Below are 19,467 nucleotides of genomic sequence, written 5' to 3' on the forward strand. Positions count from 1 at the left end.
TCTCAGATTGTGTGTGCTTCCAAGGATTCCAGCCAACCCACGCCAGGAAAGCTTTAGTGACTGTTCTTCAGGGTCCGGCCAACACAAGAATCTGTGGCCAGATTCTTCCCCTTCTGTCTAAACCAATCAATCACTCAATAAATAAGCATTTATCTGGCACATGCACTGTGCTTAGCCCTGGAGAGATCTAGAGAAAGAGAAGACAAGTCTCTGGCCTCAGGGAGCTTGCCATCCAAAGGAGGAGTCCCGGAAGCAGGTGTCCTTCCCAAATACGGAGGGGGCAGTGGGTGTAGGGAGCCAAGCCCCAGGCCTGCAGGAGCAAGGGCTCCGCGCTCTCTTCCGTGGCACAGTGATGGGCAGCAATGCTGCAGAGCCTGAGCCCTGAGCATTTCCAGTTCAAGCCTGGCAGGCAGGCAGCTGAGGACAGACGGGGGTTTCTCAGCCCGGGGAAAGACTCTGGACTCTGCTGTTTCACTTTTGTCGGATGTTTACATTAAGAGGGGCGCAGAATGACTCAGTGCAGCCCCTGCAGCCCAGAGGAGGGAAAATCCCTCCCGAGTCACCAGCATTTCTAGGTAGTTACTCATTTTTCCAGGTTTCTTGGATGAAGGACAGTATTTCTCCTCTGAAAATATTGTTTCCCCAAGATCTCTTGTCTTTCCTTTGGTGGCTATTTTTAGATCAAAAAATACTTTCTTTAAACAGTCAAAAAAAAAAAACCCAACCCAGAGTATACCACGAAAACAAACACAACTGGTATTGTCTTTAAAAAAAAAATTAAACTCTGCTAAACAGAAACTCATCTTGAATTAGAAAATGACATGATTGTGTTAGGTCACGGCACAATGTACTTTCTTTTCTTAGCAGCACCTACTCTGTGCCAGATAGTGCTAAACCTGGTGATACAAAGATGAAAAAGAAAGCCCATCATTGACCTCAAGGAGGCTACAATCCAATGGGGGAAGACAAAGGGAGGCTGAAAAGGAGGTGGGGGAGGAAGATGAGGCAAAATATGGAAAAAGGGCCAAGGAAGGAGGCCAGGTGGGAAAGGAAATGAAGAGATGGCTGGTCCAGGCAGCTTCTTTACATGGAAGTTGGGGGGAGTGCTCCCCTTCACCCAGAACCTCACACTGGCAGTAGAGGGAAAGTAGAGATGGGAGTGTTGCTGTCTGAGAGATTGAGACCCCTCAAAGACTGAAGTACAGGCTGGGTAGTCTGGAATGAATTCACAGACTCAAGCATTCTTCAAGTCAAGGTGGCAAAGATTTATTGTTACACTTTTCAGCGGGCAAGGATTCATAAGGAACTCAAGAGAGACTGAGGATGGAGCTAGGGTTTATATGGAAAAGGGCATGGGAAAGGAATGCCAGGGACACTGATGAGGTAATCCAAAGGTGCAGGTGTCTTTGGGGGCTATGGATGGGAAAGTACAGGGAGTATACCAGATAGGGAGGGAGATGACAGAGGTATGGATCTTTGGAGTCTGGCAGGAGGAAGAGTCCTTGGGCTGGCCAAGGACAAAACTCCTTGGGCTGGGCAAGGCACCCCTTTCTCTCTGTCTTGATGAGAATGCTCTGCAACAAGAGAAAGCTTTCTCACAAGACAGGAACTTACTAAGGAATTGGGAAGCTTCCAGAGGCATGATCTGAGGGCTGGGGCCTGAGCAGCCCAGGACTCTGTCACCCAGCTTTGTGTAGCTGCACCAGGGAGAGAGATAAGGGTCATGCTGGGGCCCGAGCATGAATAACTGCTAGGCACAGTATCCTTGAGCTGGGGAGCGGTTGTCAGAGACAGTGTTTCAGAGACTAGGGAGAAACTGGGGTCCAAGTACAAGCACCCAAACACCCCATCAGGAAGAGAGAGAATGTATATATGTGTGTGTGTGTGTGTGTGTGTGTGTGAGAGAGAGAGAGAGAGAGAGAGAGAGAGAGAGAGAGAGAGAGAGAGAGAGAGAGAGAATGAACGGGGAAATAAGGTGGGAGATGTTCTGCCAAGGTCAAATCCAAAAGGGATTTCAAGCCACAGGAATATTACAGAATAAAATGAGATGCTCCTTAGAGTGGCCCCTGTCTTCCTTCCCAAGCCTAGGCTGTATAGGAGAGGGGGTAAGGCAGAGGGAGCTGGTCCTCGGGTTGTATGTAGCTACTTGTCTTTGGTCTCTGCCATTCTAATGTGAGCCGCCTGAAGGCTGGGACCCTGTTTTTGACTCTCTCTGTATCCCCAGAGCTCGGGTGCATGTTTGGCTATGCAGAATACACACTTTGTAAGGGCTTCTGGATTGACTGGTTGACTGACCAGGCCTTCAGCGCTCCGGGGCTATTCCCAAAGGCCCAGGTGTTGATGCTGTGGGTGCAGGGTGTGTTCACACCTGGAGATTCTCCCCCTTTGCCAACACAAGGCCAGACCAGAAACAAACAAAAGAACAAAAAGCAGATTTTAAAAATCTGAAAAGGTGAGAAGAAAACATTTAAAAAGAGCCTCACTGTTTTCTGCTTTTGGAGGCTCAGATCAGGATTTCTTTCACAAAAATCACAGGTCTGCTGAGACTAGAACCAGCTCTCACCAGCCCCACCCTTTGTTAAACTTTCAGTGTGAGCATTCACACCTCCCAAATGGGCAGGTGCCTCAGTTCTGGGCTTGATCAATTGTTTCATGATTGCCTAGACTTAAGAAAGTGTCAATAATGCAGATTAAGTTTAAAGGTGTATGGCTACATTCTCCCTGCCCCCACGCCTCTGAGGTCTGTCCTTCAGGGCCAAGCAGAATAGCGACCTCATCCTTGGTCCAAGCCTAAGAATGGAGAAAAAAAATGCAAACACTTTTAATGCAGTTACGTATTTTGTTTTGATAAGATCCTTTCCCCAGCAGAGTGAAATAAGCCGTGGCTATCAACGATCTGGCAGCCTTCTGGTTATCCAGAGCAAGTCAACACTCAGTCGTGGAAACTGGGGTCATCAGAAACGTATACCGATTAATGGTCACAAAAAGGTGAAAAGGAGAGGACCCAGCAGGTCAAGAGTGAACCAGAAAGCAAAGCATTGGCAGGGGAAACTGTGACCCACATCTGAAGTGCTCAAATCCCCCCTTTTCTATATCAATGAACAAATATACATTTTCTCTCCCTCCCACCTCTGCCCTCTTCATTCCCCCAACTTTTTATAGTATATCTACTGTGTTCTGGCTTCTTCAAACGAAGTGCCAGTAATTGTATTTTTTCTTTAGGGGGGAGATGGTTCAGAAACAAAATATTAGTGTATAGATCTCCCTAAAAGCCCCATAACCATTTAAAAAAAAACCAATAAGTTTATTTTAAACCTCGCAGTTGCAGGCATAAGAAACTGATAATTAAGATTCAGGGAAGTCACCCTGCCTACTTCTTCCTTGTGATTCTATAGATAATAAGTGCTTACTATGTGCCAGGGACTGTGCTTGGCATGAATGAAGCTCAAGCAGCTGCTAGTGTCTTAGGAACCAGAACAGGGTGTTTGTGTGTCCTGGGCCAGGCTGGAAAGCCAGAGCCCTACCTATAGCCCTAGTGAGTTGCTGTGCCCTGGAGGCTGAGCCTTCAGGGTACAGTGGAATCCTGCCTCTTACACACCAGTGGTATGATTATGAATTGTCACTTAAATTTTTTTTGGCCTGTTTCCTCATCTGTGAAAGGGGGATAAAACCTGTAGTACTTGCCTCATTGTGACACTCACTGAGATGACATGCACAAAGTGTCGCAACCAGCCCAATCGGCTATGAGCTCACTTCGGAAGCTCTCCTGAAAGATTCAAGTCCAGCTTGATCTTTCACTCTGAACACGCATTGATGAGGCGGGAGACAAGATGGCAGCAACTCCGTGTATTAGACGTACAGCACAGTGTTTTATATCTTTGATTCATGGGAACATACCCCAATGTAACCGCGGAGAAAGCAACAAAGTTTACATAGCTTTACCAACAGGCAACAGCGAGAAGTTTTCTCATGCTAATACCAATCGAAGTATCAACGAGCAGCACATACCTTTGCAACATCATCCTGGCTGTGTCCTTCCCCCGTGCTGTTCCCGTGAAAACACCATGGACTTCTTGTTCCCAGAATGTTCCCAATACTTGATACATGTTTGTGCTAGAGCTGAGTGTGCTCGAGCTAGCAACATTGTTTCTGGTTGAGCTTGCCTAGCCGCCCTTCTTTCTGGGGAGTGGAGAACCGATCCAGGCCAAAGAGCAGGCTCCTCACCTGAGAGGGCTTCTACAGCCATCAGGGTCAGAGTCCTACTCACCTGTGGTGCTCTACAACAGAGCACTTTGTAAACTTGAAAAGGGACCCAGGTGACCTTGTCCAGGCTCTATACTCTTCCCCTTCCAATTCCCCTTTTTATTTCTTTAAAGAGACACAGAGATGATATGACATAGTAGATAGATGTGGCTTTGGAGTCAGGAAGACCTGGATTCAGATCCTGCCATTGGTACCCAGAAGCTGTGTGAGCCCTGACAAATCACTTCTCAGTGCCCCAGGTGACTCCTTAACATCCTAACATGCAGGATGGGGGCTGATCTTCCTCAGTGGAGGGACTATCCTCATTAGGAAACTCTGCTTTCCTCCCTCTGCTGTTGAAATTCTAGATCCCCACCCCGCTCGTTCTCTCTGTCTCTCTCTGTCTCTGTCTCTGTCTCTCTCTCTGTCTCTGTCTCTCTCTGTCTCTGTCTCTCTCTCATACACACACACACACACACACACACACACACACACACACACACACACACACACACCCAAGAAAAAGAAAGGCAAACTGAACTTTGAAGGCTCCGGGAGGGCACTGGGCACAGCGCCTGGCTCACAGTACTTCGTTTACTAAGAAGTGTGGTATAGACCCTGCCTTTGGAGTCCAAGCACCTGGGCTCCAACCCCACCTCACACACAAGTCATTTTATTTTCCTTGTCCTGAGTTTTCTTCTGTGTGGAATGAGGGATGGGCAGGAATACCTTTGAGGTAACTTCCTAGAATTTATGATTTTATGAACTGAATTGAAACATGAATGTCAGGGGTGGCTAGGTGGCGCAGTGGATAGAGCACTGGCCCTGGATTCAGGAGGACCTGAGTTCAAATCTGGCCTCAGACACATAACACTTTACTAGCTGTGTGACCCTGGGCAAGTCACTTAACCCCAATTGCCTCACACACACACACAAAGACAGAAATGTGAGTGTCTCTTTGATAGAAGAATTGGCTTTCCATCATATGTGGCAAGCCATGTATATATGCATACACATGCGTCCTGTGGTGTGTGTCTCAGAGAACTCCGGCTATCGGTTTGTTTCAAGTGTCTCTCACCCACTGCTGCCCCCCAAAATCAGAAGAAATCAGGTAGCCACCCGTGGTCCCCTTTGTTTCCACTGTGAAGTGTTGGGAAAAGAGAAGGAAACTCATTAGTGAACAGCTCACAGCCTCTTCTTTCCCTTAGAACCTCGAAAGTGTAACAGGTTCATGGGCTAACAGTTGTTTCTTCCATGCTTTCAATCCTATGCAGTTTTTTTTTAACCTAAGAAATTTCCCAACCAACTGATGGTACTCTCTGTTGTGCTGTCTCTCTCTGTCTCTGTCTCTCTCTCATTCTCTGTCTCTCTTTGTCTCTCCCTCTCCTTCCCTCTCCCCTCCTGTCCTCTCTCCGCCCTCCCCCCTGGAAGGTGCAACCATTACCTAGGTATCAGGGACAACACTGAGTGTGCCAAGCAAAACTCTCAGATCACCTGGGTCCCTGTTTTTGCATCCACTAGAGGGAGCATTGAAACCTTGTGTGGCCTCTCTTCAGTAGGCTGAGTGGTTTATTTGGATTCCATAATGGCTGGGAGTTTGTGGGTGTTTTTGAGGGGGAGGGTTGTCCAGAATAATGATGATGATGATGATGATGATAACTGCTTTCTGGATAACACTTGGAGCACTAGAAATCACCTGTTTCCCAACAGCCCTGGGATATTAGGAGAGTAAGTCTTATCTCCATTTGACATGAGAAAGCTGAGGTTTAGAGAACTTATATCATGCCCTGTTACACCATTAATACAAGTCGGAGCTAGAACTCAAACCCAGGTCTTTGGACTCCAGGATCAAGAGGGGTGAAGAGCTGTTTTCTGATGGTGGAGGCTCTTATCCATGCTGCAACACTCTGATGGTCGCACCCTCTCTGCTAAGGCTGTTTCAAGGGAAAAATGAATTAATATCAGTGTGTATGACATAGTGGAATGGACACTGAACCTATCTGCTATTTCATGACTGTGTGACCCTTGGGCAAGTCTCTTTTCTTTGAACTTTAACTTCCTCAACTCCAAAAGAAGGGGATGGGACTTGGCCTCTGAGATCCGTGGTGGCTGAATCCTGTGATCCATGGACCAGTCATGGTGGCAATAGTTTAACTTCAGACTGAGTTTGCTCTGAGACCACAGAACTTGCAAATGAGAAGTTTTGAATCCCAGCTCTGTCTCTGTCTGTTAGTGTGACCTGCCATTAATTAGCTGTGTGAGTCGGAGCCTTTGTTTACTTATCTTGGATGGATGAACAGATGGATGAATGGATGAATGGCTGGAAGAAAAAGGGAAAACAATATTTATTAAGTGCTTTGTATGTGCCAATTACTAGAGATACAAATAGAAAAGTTAAACTGTCCCTGTTCCCAAGTAGCTCATATTGGAAAAGAGTTCAGCTGCAGGACAGATGGAAAGGCTCTGGGTCCTTGGGGTACATCAGGAAGGTGGAAGGTGACAACTTGGGGACTTGGAAGACATAGGGGCAGAGCAGATGATAAAGCCCAGTGTCTTTAGGGTTTAGTGGTAGGACAGATGGCCGGATTTAGTGATCCTCCATCTTACCTGAAGAATCGTGGCTGGTGGCTCTTTGCTTATCGAAGCTGTATGAGTGGCGATGTCTGCCCTGCATCTGGGAGGCTGGAGGGGTCTGAGCTCACAGCAATTTAGAAGGAGGTCTTCAAAATGGGAGAGAGAGAGAGAGAGAGAGAGAGAGAGAGAGAGAGAGAGAGAGAGAGAGAGAGAGACAGAGAGAGAGAGACAGAGAGAGACAGACAGAGACAGACAGAGACAGAGAGAGAGAGAGAGAGATATGCTTGCATTACATCCCTTAGAGAAGGGATGCAAAGAGAGGACAGCTAAGTGGTTCAATGGATAGAGTGCTGGGCCTGGAGTCAGAAAAACCTGAGTGCAAATTCAACTTGTAAGTTTTGTGACCTTGGGCAAGTCACTTAACCTCTATCTGCCTCAGTTTCCTTATCTGTAAAGCGAGGATTGTAATAATACCTTCCTTGCCAGGTTGTTACGATGATCTAATGAGATAATATTTATAAAGCACCTAACACAGTGCCTGGCGCTATTATTGTTAGTGCAAACTTTGGTTGGCTATCAAGTGCTTTAGAAACATGAGTTGCTATGATTACTTCAGGTCCCTGCATCTTGGCAGAAAGGGATTCTGGGGTCAGGGCTCCATGGCTGATGCCTGTTTTAAGTCACAGAATCTCAGAGGTGGAAGGCTCTTGGGGACCATATTGGCTCCACTGTACTTGAAGGCAAGTCCCTTCTGAGAAGCTGGGATCATAAGTGGAGCTGGAGAGAATCTGCCAGGTGAGCTAGTCCCCCTCTTTGCCTTCAAGAGCAGGCTGGCACTCAGAGAGTCTGATTCTCTATCTTCAGACAGAGCCAGGGAGCTTTCCACCCTCCCTGAAAAGCAGCTTCTCCAGGCTCTGCCTAAAGACCCCCACGGAGGGGAGCCCCTCACTCCTAAGCCAGCCTGTGGCACTTTTTGGAAGGCTCCAGTCACAAGGAAATTTGCCACAATGTATCCAGTCCAAAGCTGCCTTTGCCACTATTGGTGGTGATTCCTAGTTCTACCCTTTGTCCCAGATAGCAAAAGTCTAATCACTCTTGAGGACTGCTAGGTGGTGCCATGGTGCATAGATCGATGGGCCTGGCGTTAGAAGACCTGAATTCAAATGTGACCTCAGATGCTAGCTGTGTGACCCTGGGCAAGTCACTTCACCCCATTTGCCTCCGTTTCCAGTAAAATGAGCTGGAGAAGGAAATGGCCAACCACTCCAGTATCTCTGCCAAGAAAACCCCAAATGGGGTCATGAGGAAGCAGACACAACCAAACGATAATAAAAATCCCGCTTCCACAGGGCAGCTCTTCAGGTATTGGAAGATGATTTCTTCCTTCATCTATCCCCAGGCTTCTCGGATCCAGACTAACCATCCCCAGTTCCTTGAGCCAACACGGCACGATCTAAACCTGACTTAGACGTGGATCCGCGCACGGATCACAGTGTGAGCATCCAGGAGAGTCTTTCCTGGCTCTGTTTGCCGTTCTAGGCTGCTTTCTCCCTGGCTAGGCAAAGGCCAGCTGGGGCTCCTGCAGCATGGCACCCCCAGGCCCTCATTCTTGCCTCACCTCGGTGCCAGGAGCGTGGAAGAAGATGAATTTGCCGCACTCCTTTGCTTTCATTAGGATGTATACTGTTTATTTTTAACCAAAAGAATTATGCCATCTCTGAGAGCTTCAAGTGGGTGAGTCCCCAGCCAACTCCACACCTGTCCTTCTGGCCCATGACGAGCCTTGGTTTTATGAATGCTGTAGGGCAAGCTTGGCCTGTCTTCCCACTTGGGCAGGGGTAGATCGCATACAAGACAATAACCTTCAACCCAGAGCTTGAATTTGACTTTTACAAGGGTTCACACTATTAATAGCCTTCCCTGACTGTCTCCTCCCACCTTTCCCTCTGAAATTCTACTTAAAAGGAGGGCTCTGAGAGTAATTTTGCAAGCACCTGGGCCCCAGTTCATCCCCACAGCTGGGAAACTTCGCTGATCAATGTGCTTTTTATCAGGCCACAAGCTGTCCCAAGGTCACCCAGCAGCTGTTGGAAATGTTCGTGAGAATCTAGGTTGCCCAACAGCTTTGTCCTCACTTCAGCAATCCCTAATTGCTTTTGGGTTCGGTTTGCTTCCCATGAGGTTTGCTGGCTTGTTAGAGAGGAGAGAATGGAGATTAATTGTTTGGACAGCAAGCATTCATTAAGTGCCTGCTGTATGTCAGTTTCTGGCTCAAAAGAGACGTGAGATGAGCAAATTCAGAGCTGTCTCCACTCTGGATGTTCATGTGGGTTATTTGTGCCTGACCCGTGGCAGAGCCTTCCCAGCTCATATCAGTCTGATCAGCCACAGTCGGACACGCGGGACCTTGATCCCAAGGTGGTGGCACCATTTTGGTCCTCTTCAAGCATGAAGGACAACCAATCCTATGTCGGGCGTTGGACATACTAATACGAAAATAAAAGCTTCCATTCACCCGAGATGATGTATGTCCATTTAGGCTTTCTTTTCCTTTCAAGTTTCAGGTTTGGTAACTACGTTTAGGCCAGAGAAAGAAGGTCAGGGTGGGCTGTTCTTCTATAACTCTCTGTGGATGTCTTCCTCCGGCTCTGGAGGGGTGCGGGAGGCAGGCTGCCATAGCAGCCCCGGCTCAAAGAGTTACCAGAAAGACATCAGTAAGGAGGGGGTGGAGAACAGCCAAGTGGGAATGGACAGTGCTGACCAGCTTTCCTCCAGCCCCAAACCACTCATGGTAGCAAATGGCCAGCACTTCTGTTAGTTCTCACCTTCTCTCACAATGACCAAACAGCTACATTCTTCCTTTAAAATAATGATGTACCAGTCACTGATCTTTCTAATGGAGAAGATTTGAATCTTGCCTCAGATACCAGCTGTGTGACCCTGAGCAAGTCACACTCTGTGCCTCAGTCTCCCCTTCTGTAAAATAGGGATACTAAGAGCATCTGCCTCATAGCATTGTTATAAGGACTGAATCAGAAAATATATATGAAGCACTTTGCACATCTAAAAGCACTATGGAAATATTAGCTGCCATTGTTAAGATTTGCAAAGCACTTTATAATGTAACCTCCTCTGAACCTCGAGGTAATTCAGTGCATCGAGGTTCTAAAACAGTATATAACCTAAAACCTTAGAAAGATGCCTTTGGCTCACAGAGATTGGCTATCTTGCCCGGGATCACACAGCTTGTTAGGAGTGGTGGTGGTAGTATGGATTCTAATGCAGTTCTTCCTAATGTCAAGGCTAGCCCTCTGATCTTCTACAATATGATGTCCAATGTTAGACCGAGCCTGATAGCGACAGATGATGTTTTAGGGTGTGGTTGGGGGGAGGGGGTAGAGAGCAGGGACCCAGGAAATAGATTGGTGGCAATTAGGTGGTGAAAGAAGGGGTGGAAACAACCACATTAACAACACGGAGGACTGGAAATCTAAACAACCGATGCTCTTGGCTCTGTGGAAGTCTGTATGTAAAAAAGTGTGATAGGGTGGAAAGGGACCGCCATCTTCTGCTAGAAACAGCTGGGAGGGGAGAAAGGACTCCTTAGGGGATGCATGTCTTCCACTCCTGGATAACCTACAGGCTTAAAAATCCTCAGAAAATAGGCTGAGGGGCCCAACAGAAGGCTCCCATCCTTAGGCCAAGGCCTGGGATGGAGGAGAGCAGGTTATATTGGGCTGAGCGTGCACGAGTTATTTAATGTATCAAGAGTGAGGGGCAGCATGTGGATGATGGCCAGATAACTGAGACCCATAGGACAACAGCCTCAGGGAAGGGCCTCTGGGGTGCTGAGTATGACCTCTAGGGAGATTCTGGGGGAGAGTCATCCGGGATGGGAAGCTGCAGATGGACTCCCTCCAATCTGTCCTGGTACATGCAATAGCTTCACTCCTACTGGTGAGATCATTGATCCGTCCAGATACGGGGGCACACACTGATGAGTGAAGCTCAGCTCCTGGGGTCTAGATGCCAGGCTGATCAAAGCAAATCTTATTTATTGTGTCTGATGTGTTCCTTCTTCTGGCTGAATGTAAGCTCCTTGAAAGCAGGGACTGTTTCACTATGGTTTTTATATCACCACCTGGGTCATGTAGATGGGTGCTTAATAAATGCTTCTGGATTGATCCTGTCCAAGAGTAAATAGGAATTTGGTTTGTTTTGTCGTAGAATATGAGTGTGTCGGAAGCCAGGGGAAACATCCTCAGGTACCAGGTGACTATCCGGGAGGTGACCAGGAACAGTTCGGACGTGCCCCATACCCTGGAGAACTTTACCTCACACACTCACTTTGCCGTGGTTCTGCCCCAGAAGGACTATGCTGTGGCTGTCTCTGCAGTTAACTCGGAAGGAAGCTCCTCTCCCTCTTGGACCTTCATCCCCCGTCAGCCCCGCGAAGGTAGGAGCGACCTTTGGCTAGCTTTTGCTTGCAGGATGTTCACGCCCGGGAAAACCAGCAGGTCACTTCTTGGTGGTTATGCTCTGGAGCCCTCCTTGCCCCTGGACGCAAACCCCATCACAGCCCATTCTGTTCAAATGCAGCCCTCGCTCTAATGAAAAGATAATTGAGTCCCACTGGGATAAGAAGTCCTTAGTCTGGGATGAGGCAGCACCTTGGAGCGGCCAGAATGAGGGCTTGGGCCCAGGAATACCTGGATATATGAAATTATGTACTGTTATACAGATATAGACACACGTCTATTTATGTATATATCCGTGTGTGTGTGTGTGTGTGTATCCATATGTATATATCCATATGTATATATCTATGTGTGGTGCTTTAAGATTTGCAAAGTAATTTACAGATATCTCTTCTTTACAACAATCTTGGGAATTTCTAGATACTATTATTATCTCCATTTTACAGGTGAGGAAATTGAGGCAGACAGAGATTAAGTGACTTGTCCAGGGTCACACAGCTAGTAAGTGTCTGAGGCAAGATTTGAACTCAGGTCTTCCTGACTTGAAGCTCAGTGTTTTATTCATTTCAATGGCAGAGGAGTTTATGGAGCTGAATCCATGGGAACACAGATGTAAGTAGAAACAGAATGGTAGGCAAGTTTCCAGAAGAGAAAACTGAAGCCTAGAGAGGGGTAAGGTCTGTGAAGGTCACAGGGCTAGTCAGTGGAAGAGCTGGAAGGAGACTCAGACTCTAGGGCTGCCAACAGTGGAAGACTGGGGCGGGGGGGGGGGGGGGGGGTCTGTGAAAGTGGGGGGATGGGTGGGGCAGGGCAGGGCTGGTGGCTGAGGCCTGAGATACAGCCAGAAACACACCAGGGAAGAGGCAGGTCTTCGGAAGAGTGTCAGAGGAGGAGAAGGATGTACTTTGGAGCAGAGGGAGGACAGGTGGGGCTGACAGCCTAGCCGTGGAGTCAGAAGTGAAAGCCGCGTGTGTGGGACGGGGCAGAGGTGGTAGAGCAATCTTCGTGCCTGAAAGAGAGAGCATCAGCCAGCTGTGGTGGTCATTACAGGCACTCAGGTGGATGTGGGAACAGTGCAGACAGCTGGCACGCGGCCTCTGATTTGAGCTCGGAAGCAAATGAACACTCAATGCTTGCTCATTCAACAAACACTGACTGAGCATCTGTGTGCAGGGATGTGTACAGATGTGCACATATGTAATGCTTCATAGTAAAAGGTAAAATATATAAACTACAAGAAGTGCTAAATAAAATGTATTATATGTTATATAGTAGATATGTATATAATGTATTCTATAATAGATATATAGATATAATGTATGTTATAATATATCACAATGTATTATATATAATTATCAATATGTTGTATAATAGATATAATATGTATGATGTATTATATAATATATAGAGTATGCATAATATATTATACAATATCACAATATATTACATATAATTATCAATATATTATAATAGATATAATATGTATAATGTATTATATAACAGATGTGTAGATAGCATATACATAATATATATCACAATGTATTATATATAATTATCAATATGTTATATAATAGATATAATATGCATAATGTATTATACAATAGATGGATAGGGTGTGCATAACATATTATACAATATCATCATATATTATATATAATTATCAATATATTACATATGTATATAATACATGATTCCTGATCTCTCTGAAACATATAATCTAATAGAAGAGATGAGGACCAAAGGATGACAGGTTTGGAACTGGAATCAATCAATCAACAAACATTGATTAAGCCTTTTCTATATGCCCAGTATTGTCTTGGATACTTGGGATACAAAGGAAGGAAGGAAAAGAAAGAGAAAGCCTGCCTTCCAGGAGCTTCTGTTCTATCAAGGAAAGTACTAGAAGAGGCCCAAGGCCATCTGGTCCAAATCCTTCCTTTTATGGATGAGAAAACAGAGTCTTAACTAGTAGTAAATGAGTGGTGAGATTTGAACCAGGGTTTTCTGGCCCCCAGGGCAGTGTTTTTTCCACTGAGCCGGCCAGGTATGGACAGAATCCTGGCCATGGCCCCCGAGTCCCATCACTAGCTATGGGGCCCTGGCCACGTCAGTGGCTTTCTCTTATGCCCATTTTCCTCTGGACTGGACACTTTTAGGGCCCCTTCCTGTGACTCATCTGTGATTCTAGGCTGGTTTGATGTGTATGGAAATGACTGTAACACCAAATATGGCCTGAGGGCCAAGGAGGAGGCTGAGGGAGCTCCAGGAGGGTCTGCTGCAGGATGGGAGGGGAGCAGGCAGGGAAGGCCTCTAGGCTGCATGTGACATCCGGGGTGGCGTGGGTCCAGGGAGCTGAGGAATGGTCCTTCGGTTTGACGGGAGCAGCCCAGCCTCCTGAATGCCGTCCTGGCCACCTCTGAGTTAGGAAAACCTGGGTTCAAGCACACACCAGCTAGGTGACCCTGCCTGACTCTGCCCCTGGGAGCACTCGTGAACTTTCTAGGAATGATATGTAGGATCCATGGAAATACTTAAGAGGGAAGGCCCTGGAATAAGAGGGGTTGAGGAAGGCTCCCTGTAGAAGGTGGAATTTTAGTTGAGACTTAAAAGTGCCCAGGGGTCCCTAGACAGACTACATAGGTCTTATACTCCAGTATAAATTAATAATAGCCAACCTTTGTAAAACTTCAAAATACACATTTGAGCCTCAACAGCCCCGTGAGGAGGGTGCCATTATTCTTCCCATTTTACAGATGAGGAAACTGAGGCAGACAGAGGTGGCATGACTTATCCAGGCACACAACCAGTAATGTCTGAGATGGGATCCTCACTCGTGTCTTCTTCACTATCCCAGGCCCCCTCTGTGTTCCCGAGGTAGAAGATGTCCAACATGGCTTACACTTCTACAGCACAGTGAGGTTCACAATGCGCTTTCTTCCCAACTGTCCTGTGAACTAAGCTGGGAAAGCACTGTTGCCTCTACTTTACACATAGGGAAACTGAGGAAGGCCCTGAAATGTTAACTAACATGCTAGGAAAGCGTCAGAACCAGGATTTGAACCCAGGTCTCAGACTTAGAAGGATATGGAGACTGACTGAATGTGGAGAGGGAGAATGCACAGGTTCTAGAAAGACAAAGGTTCTAGATGGGTTCTAGAAAGATAAGGACTGAAAAAGAAAAGCTAAATTAAAGCAAAAAAAACTTGAGAAAGATGAAAAAAAATAGCCTGGAAAGAGATGCCGGTGTGCAGCTTCTGCAAACAGAAGTGATGGGAAATGGGGAGGGAACCGCTGAAAGGTCATTGCTGCAGTCTGGGAGAAGCCGGGTAAGCCCTGCCTGCAGCTGGAATCATGAGCATGGAGATGAGGGGTTCAGTGTAAGGCGTATTCTGGAGGAGGCTGGCAGAACTAGTAAGAATAGGACATGTGATGGAGGAGGTAACATGGAGTGTACAGCATTGGGTGGCTCAGGACATGGGCTCAAATCTCACCTCTGACACTGACTGCCTGTCTGACTTTGGGCACGTCAGTGATCTCTCTGGACTCAGTCTCTTCATCTGTGAAATGGCAGGGTTGTGTGAGGTGGCCTCTAAAGCCCTTCCCAGCTGTCTGTCTGTGATGCCGTGACTCCTCACCTGGATAACTGCCCATGATGCATCGCCCTTCCTCTGGTCCTCTAGAGGAGAAAGATGGAGCCTGGTGTGGGCACGCTGGGGTCTCCACGCCAGAAATAACTCCCACTGGCAGCAAGATGTGAGGCCCTTCAGAAGAGAGGGTGACAAGACACGGTGACCATGAAGAGCACACAGAAGGGCCTAATGACCTAAAAGCACCTACTACACACTTTACCGTTCATCCCAGCCAGTGTTATCATTCATTCATTGGATCATGGGTCCAGAGCTTCAAGCAAGAGAACTTGAGGCCATCAATTCCCACCCCTTTGTTCTACAGATGAGGAAACTGAGGCACAGAGAGGTCAAGAGACTGGTCTAGAGTCACATAACTACCAGGTGAGGCAGGACTTGAACCCAGATCCTTGTATCTCCACATCCAACATTCTTTTCCCTATACTATGCCATCTTTCATGAACAGATGCAAAGTGAATTAAACAGTCGTGGAAAAAAAACGTACACAATGACTACAGCATTGTAACTGGAAAGAGTCGCAATAAAAGATTGAAACTGGGTGTTGTGAAGTTATCACAATGGAGCTTGGCCCCAGAAGGTTTTCAGAGAGGAGAGGACAGCGCCCCACTTTCTCCTCAGAGATGGGGAACTCGGGGCTGCATGATAGGGGTGACTGTTGCAGGTGCTGTTTGGTTTACCTGAACAGTCTTTTCTTTTTCTCTCTTAGTCGATATACATGTATTAAGCACCTACTGTGTGCCAGGCACTGCGGATACCAAGAAAGTCAGGGCAGTCGCTGCTCCCAGGCGGCTCACAGCATAATTGGGGGACAACACAGAAACAGCTGTGTACAAACCAGCCCTGCAGGCTAGGCGGGGGCTGGGAAAGACTGTCAGGAGGTGGGGTGAGATGGCAAGGAAACCAGGGATTATGAACACTGGGTCTCTAGGAGGGGGCCTGGAGGTGCTGCAAAAGAGGAGAGATCGAGGTCTTGGGGTTTGGGGTGTGTTTCTGCCAGGGGTTGCAATGGAAGTCGGGTATATACTGTGGATGGGCCCCATGTTGCAAAGGGAGTGGCCCGGAGCTCAGAAGGCCCTTCATTAGGAGAGAAGAAGCTGGAAGATGTGAGGATTCAAAGGGCGCACTTGAGGACCTACAGAGCCACATGTGGCCTTGAGGCTGCAGCTTTTCCACCCCTGGCCTAGACAACCACCTCCCAGGGCCCTTCCAACTCGAGATCCTGGGATTCTGACTCGAAATTCTCCCCTGACTTGGCTGGAATGAGTTGCTCTTACCAATGGCCTCTGTCTCTCTGTGCTTTTTCCTTTATAAAGCTCCTCGAAACGTCTTGGCCAAACCTCAGGGGACAGATGGTATCAGGGTGACTTGGGAGCCTCCTCATGGAGCTGCCACCTTGGTCAAGGAGTATTTGGTGGAGTGGAGAGCCCTTGGCACGGGCAACAGCCCGTCCTCGCCCATCAACTGGGGCCGACTTCCCACTGTCAACATGTCCACCGTGATATCAGGTAATGAACCCACCAGCCCTCCTCCAGAACGTTCTGTCATATTGCCCTGAATACAAGTCATGCTGGTTGTGTGTGTGTGTGTGTGTGTGTGTGTGTGTGTGTGTGTACATAATACTGAATATATACACACACATTCGCAGGCAGAATAACACATGTATTGTATATATGTGTTATGCATGTATATATATGTTATATTCCCTATATAGAAAATAATTACAATAGAGGATAGGTGGGCAAGTAGATAGAATCTCAGGCCTGGAGTCAGGAAGACTTATCTTCCTGAGTTCAAATCCGGCCTCAGACACTGACTAGCTGTGTGACCTTGGGCAAGTCACTTCACCCTGTTTGCCTCAGTTGCCTCATCTGTAAAATGAGCTGGAGAAGGAAATGGCAAACCACTCCTGGATCTTTGCCAAGAAAATCCCAAATGGGGTCACAAAGAGTCAGATGTGACTAAAACAAATAAACAACAATCCTATAAAAAAAAGTCCAAACGGGAAGTTCCAATATGTGGTGGGGTCCCCCAGATGCCTCTGTTTGCAAATTCTGTGGCTCGCTTGTATCAAGCCCTGGAACACTGTTTGTCAGTGAGACACTCAGAAGAGCTCAGACCGTCAACCCACGTGGGGAAAAAAAACCAGTTGGGTGAAGAATGCCCTTGTCCGGCCTGTGCCAGAGTGTCGGCTGCCCTGTACATGGAGTTGACTGATCAGCACACATATTTTGAATGGATCCTGATGATGGACAATTGGCCGAGCCCAGAACTGAACAGGAAGAAGGCTGCCCTTTGGAGAAAGTATATTGCTTTCAGTAACTGAGAGATGCTTTCTAGAGAAAATGAAGACAACTCCCATCTTTTCTTTCTTTTTTTTTTTTCCACACCAATCTTCTTCCAGGCATTTCTCCAAGACTCTGGTTGCCAAGCAGGTGCTACTCAGCATTGGTAGAGGGAGTTTTCTTATTATACTAATGAAATCACATCACAGGTCTAAGCCAAAAAAAGAGCCAGACATGATTCTAGTAAGAGGGATAATTAGGTGGCAAAGAGTGCTGCGCCTGAGTTCAAATCCTGCCTGAGACACTTACTAGCTGTGGCAAGCTACTCTCTGTGCCTCAGTTTCCTCATATGCAGGGGAGATAATATTTGTAAAGCACTTTGAAAACTCAAAAGAGCCATGCAAATGTTACCTCCAGAGTCCTAGAGGATTGTCTGGGGACACTCTGACCACAGACAGAGGAGCTACTTCTGTGCATCGGTGGACAGTCTCTACACCTACAGGTCCTTCCACAGATGAAATCACAGGATCATAAGGTCATAGCGTTAGAGGTGGGAAGGGCCTGAGAGATCATCGGGCACAAATCCCCTTCTTTCACATATGAGCAGTCTGAGGCCCAGGAAAGTTAAATGATGTGCCTTGTTGCACAGCTACTAAATGTCGAGGAGTGATTTGAACCTGGGTCTTCCAGACCAGTAGTATCAGATTCTTATAGAAAGGGATCCCTGCAGGCTGGCACATTGACTCAGGAAACCATTAATTAACATCATCTGTGTCATATGGTATTTTTATTAATTCTGTTCAACATTTCTTCATTACATTTTAATCTGGTTCAGAGGCACTGAAAGTTTGGCTGGCTGTGAGTTTGACACCTCTGTCCTAGACCCCAAGCCTTGGGCTCTCGCCGCTGTACAAGCTGCCTTCTCACAAGACCAGACTTCCCCCTAGATATCAGAAACATGCTTCCAGTGATGCTACAGGGCCATGGCTCATGAATCACCACCATCTCTGAAGAATAAGAAAAAGTAACAGGCACCAAGGGACCAGGGAAAGAGATGTGTGGCAGGCATCAGCTGGCTGTGGCACATTGTTATTGGAGGCTTGCACACGTAGTGTATTGCCATTGCAGGCTCACACACGGTAAATGGCACAAACGAGTTCCATTCAGGAGATGGGTGATTGGAGGGGAGGTGGTCATCCTCTGAGTGAGGGATAGCAGTTGGACAAGCTTGGATTTTACACCACAGCCAGGCCTAGCGGACGGTCTTCAGTGTATGGAGAATTTCCTCTCTAAGAGGGACAGGAGGACGTGGACGGGGGTCATGGGATGGGAAGACCAACTTAGTTGTGATCGGTTCCATTGCAGGGAATAGCCGCATCCAGGAAATCATGGCTCCAGGGAAGTGCTTGCAGTATCCCTGATACATGCCATCTTGTTAGATTCGGCCCATCTTCCTAGTCTCTCACACTCTTGCTGGCTTGGCCAGTAGAGGGGTCCCAGTGACCTTCTGAAGAGTACTTTTAGAAGGCTGGTCAGTGTGGAAGCCAGGATTCATGAGGTTAAAGATGATGATTGGGGAAGGGCCACTGTGGATAGATAGCTGGCCTCAGAGACCTGAGTTCAAATCCTCCTCCCAGCACAAATCCTGCCTTAGATACTTGGTAGCTGTGTGAGTAGTCGTCTAGTTTTTGCTAGATGATCCTGCATGTTCATTAATGTCATTTCCACTGATAAAATAAGGCTGGTTTCTGGTGTTGAGCCACTGGACAGGGCCTTGGACTCTGGTGGAGAGAGTGTTCCTCTGTGGGTCTTCAGAAGCTGTGGCTGCAGCTCCCACAGTGATGGCTGCCGGGGGGGGGGGGTCAGTATTTAAACCCAAACCCTCCAAGTCTCCTCCTCTCACCATTCCTCCATGAGGCTTCTCAGTGGGTTCATCACAGTCAGAGCTAGACTCCTCAGGCTTAGGAACGCCAGAGAAAAAACCACCCACAAAATCCATTGACTTGGGTTTTGACCCAGACCATCTTCTGAGCCCATGGTCAGGGGACCATTGATTTCATGCTGGAAGGGAAGGGAGAGGACACCTGGTCTAATTCTTCTCATTTCACAGAGCCAGAGGTACTGAGTCCCAGGCATCTGAGGTAGGCGCCCAGTGCCTAATGCGGACTGTCCTCCCAGGAGGAGGAGTCCACACAAGGTCACAACATCCATTCCAATATCTCCCCATAAGCCTTCAGACTCGGG

The 19,467-nt window shown here is 47.4% G+C and overlaps 1 protein-coding gene across 3 annotated transcripts in view; it reads left to right on the forward strand.

Moving 5' to 3' along the window:
- Window positions 1-19,467, forward strand: part of IL12RB2 (interleukin 12 receptor subunit beta 2) — an 80,278-nt gene that overhangs the window by 42,837 nt on the left and 17,974 nt on the right. For all 3 annotated transcript variants that reach the window (XM_020993137.2, XM_020993133.2, XM_020993135.2), the window contains 2 exons: window positions 11,044-11,272; window positions 16,255-16,446. In XM_020993137.2, coding sequence (XP_020848796.1) covers window positions 11,044-11,272; window positions 16,255-16,446 — 421 coding nt within the window. The remainder of the gene's footprint in view (window positions 1-11,043; window positions 11,273-16,254; window positions 16,447-19,467) is intronic.

Source organism: Phascolarctos cinereus, unplaced genomic scaffold (genome assembly GCF_003287225.1).
Source record: "Phascolarctos cinereus isolate Bilbo 61053 unplaced genomic scaffold, phaCin_HiC Scaffold_5;HRSCAF=322, whole genome shotgun sequence".
Lineage (NCBI taxonomy): Eukaryota > Metazoa > Chordata > Mammalia > Diprotodontia > Phascolarctidae > Phascolarctos > Phascolarctos cinereus.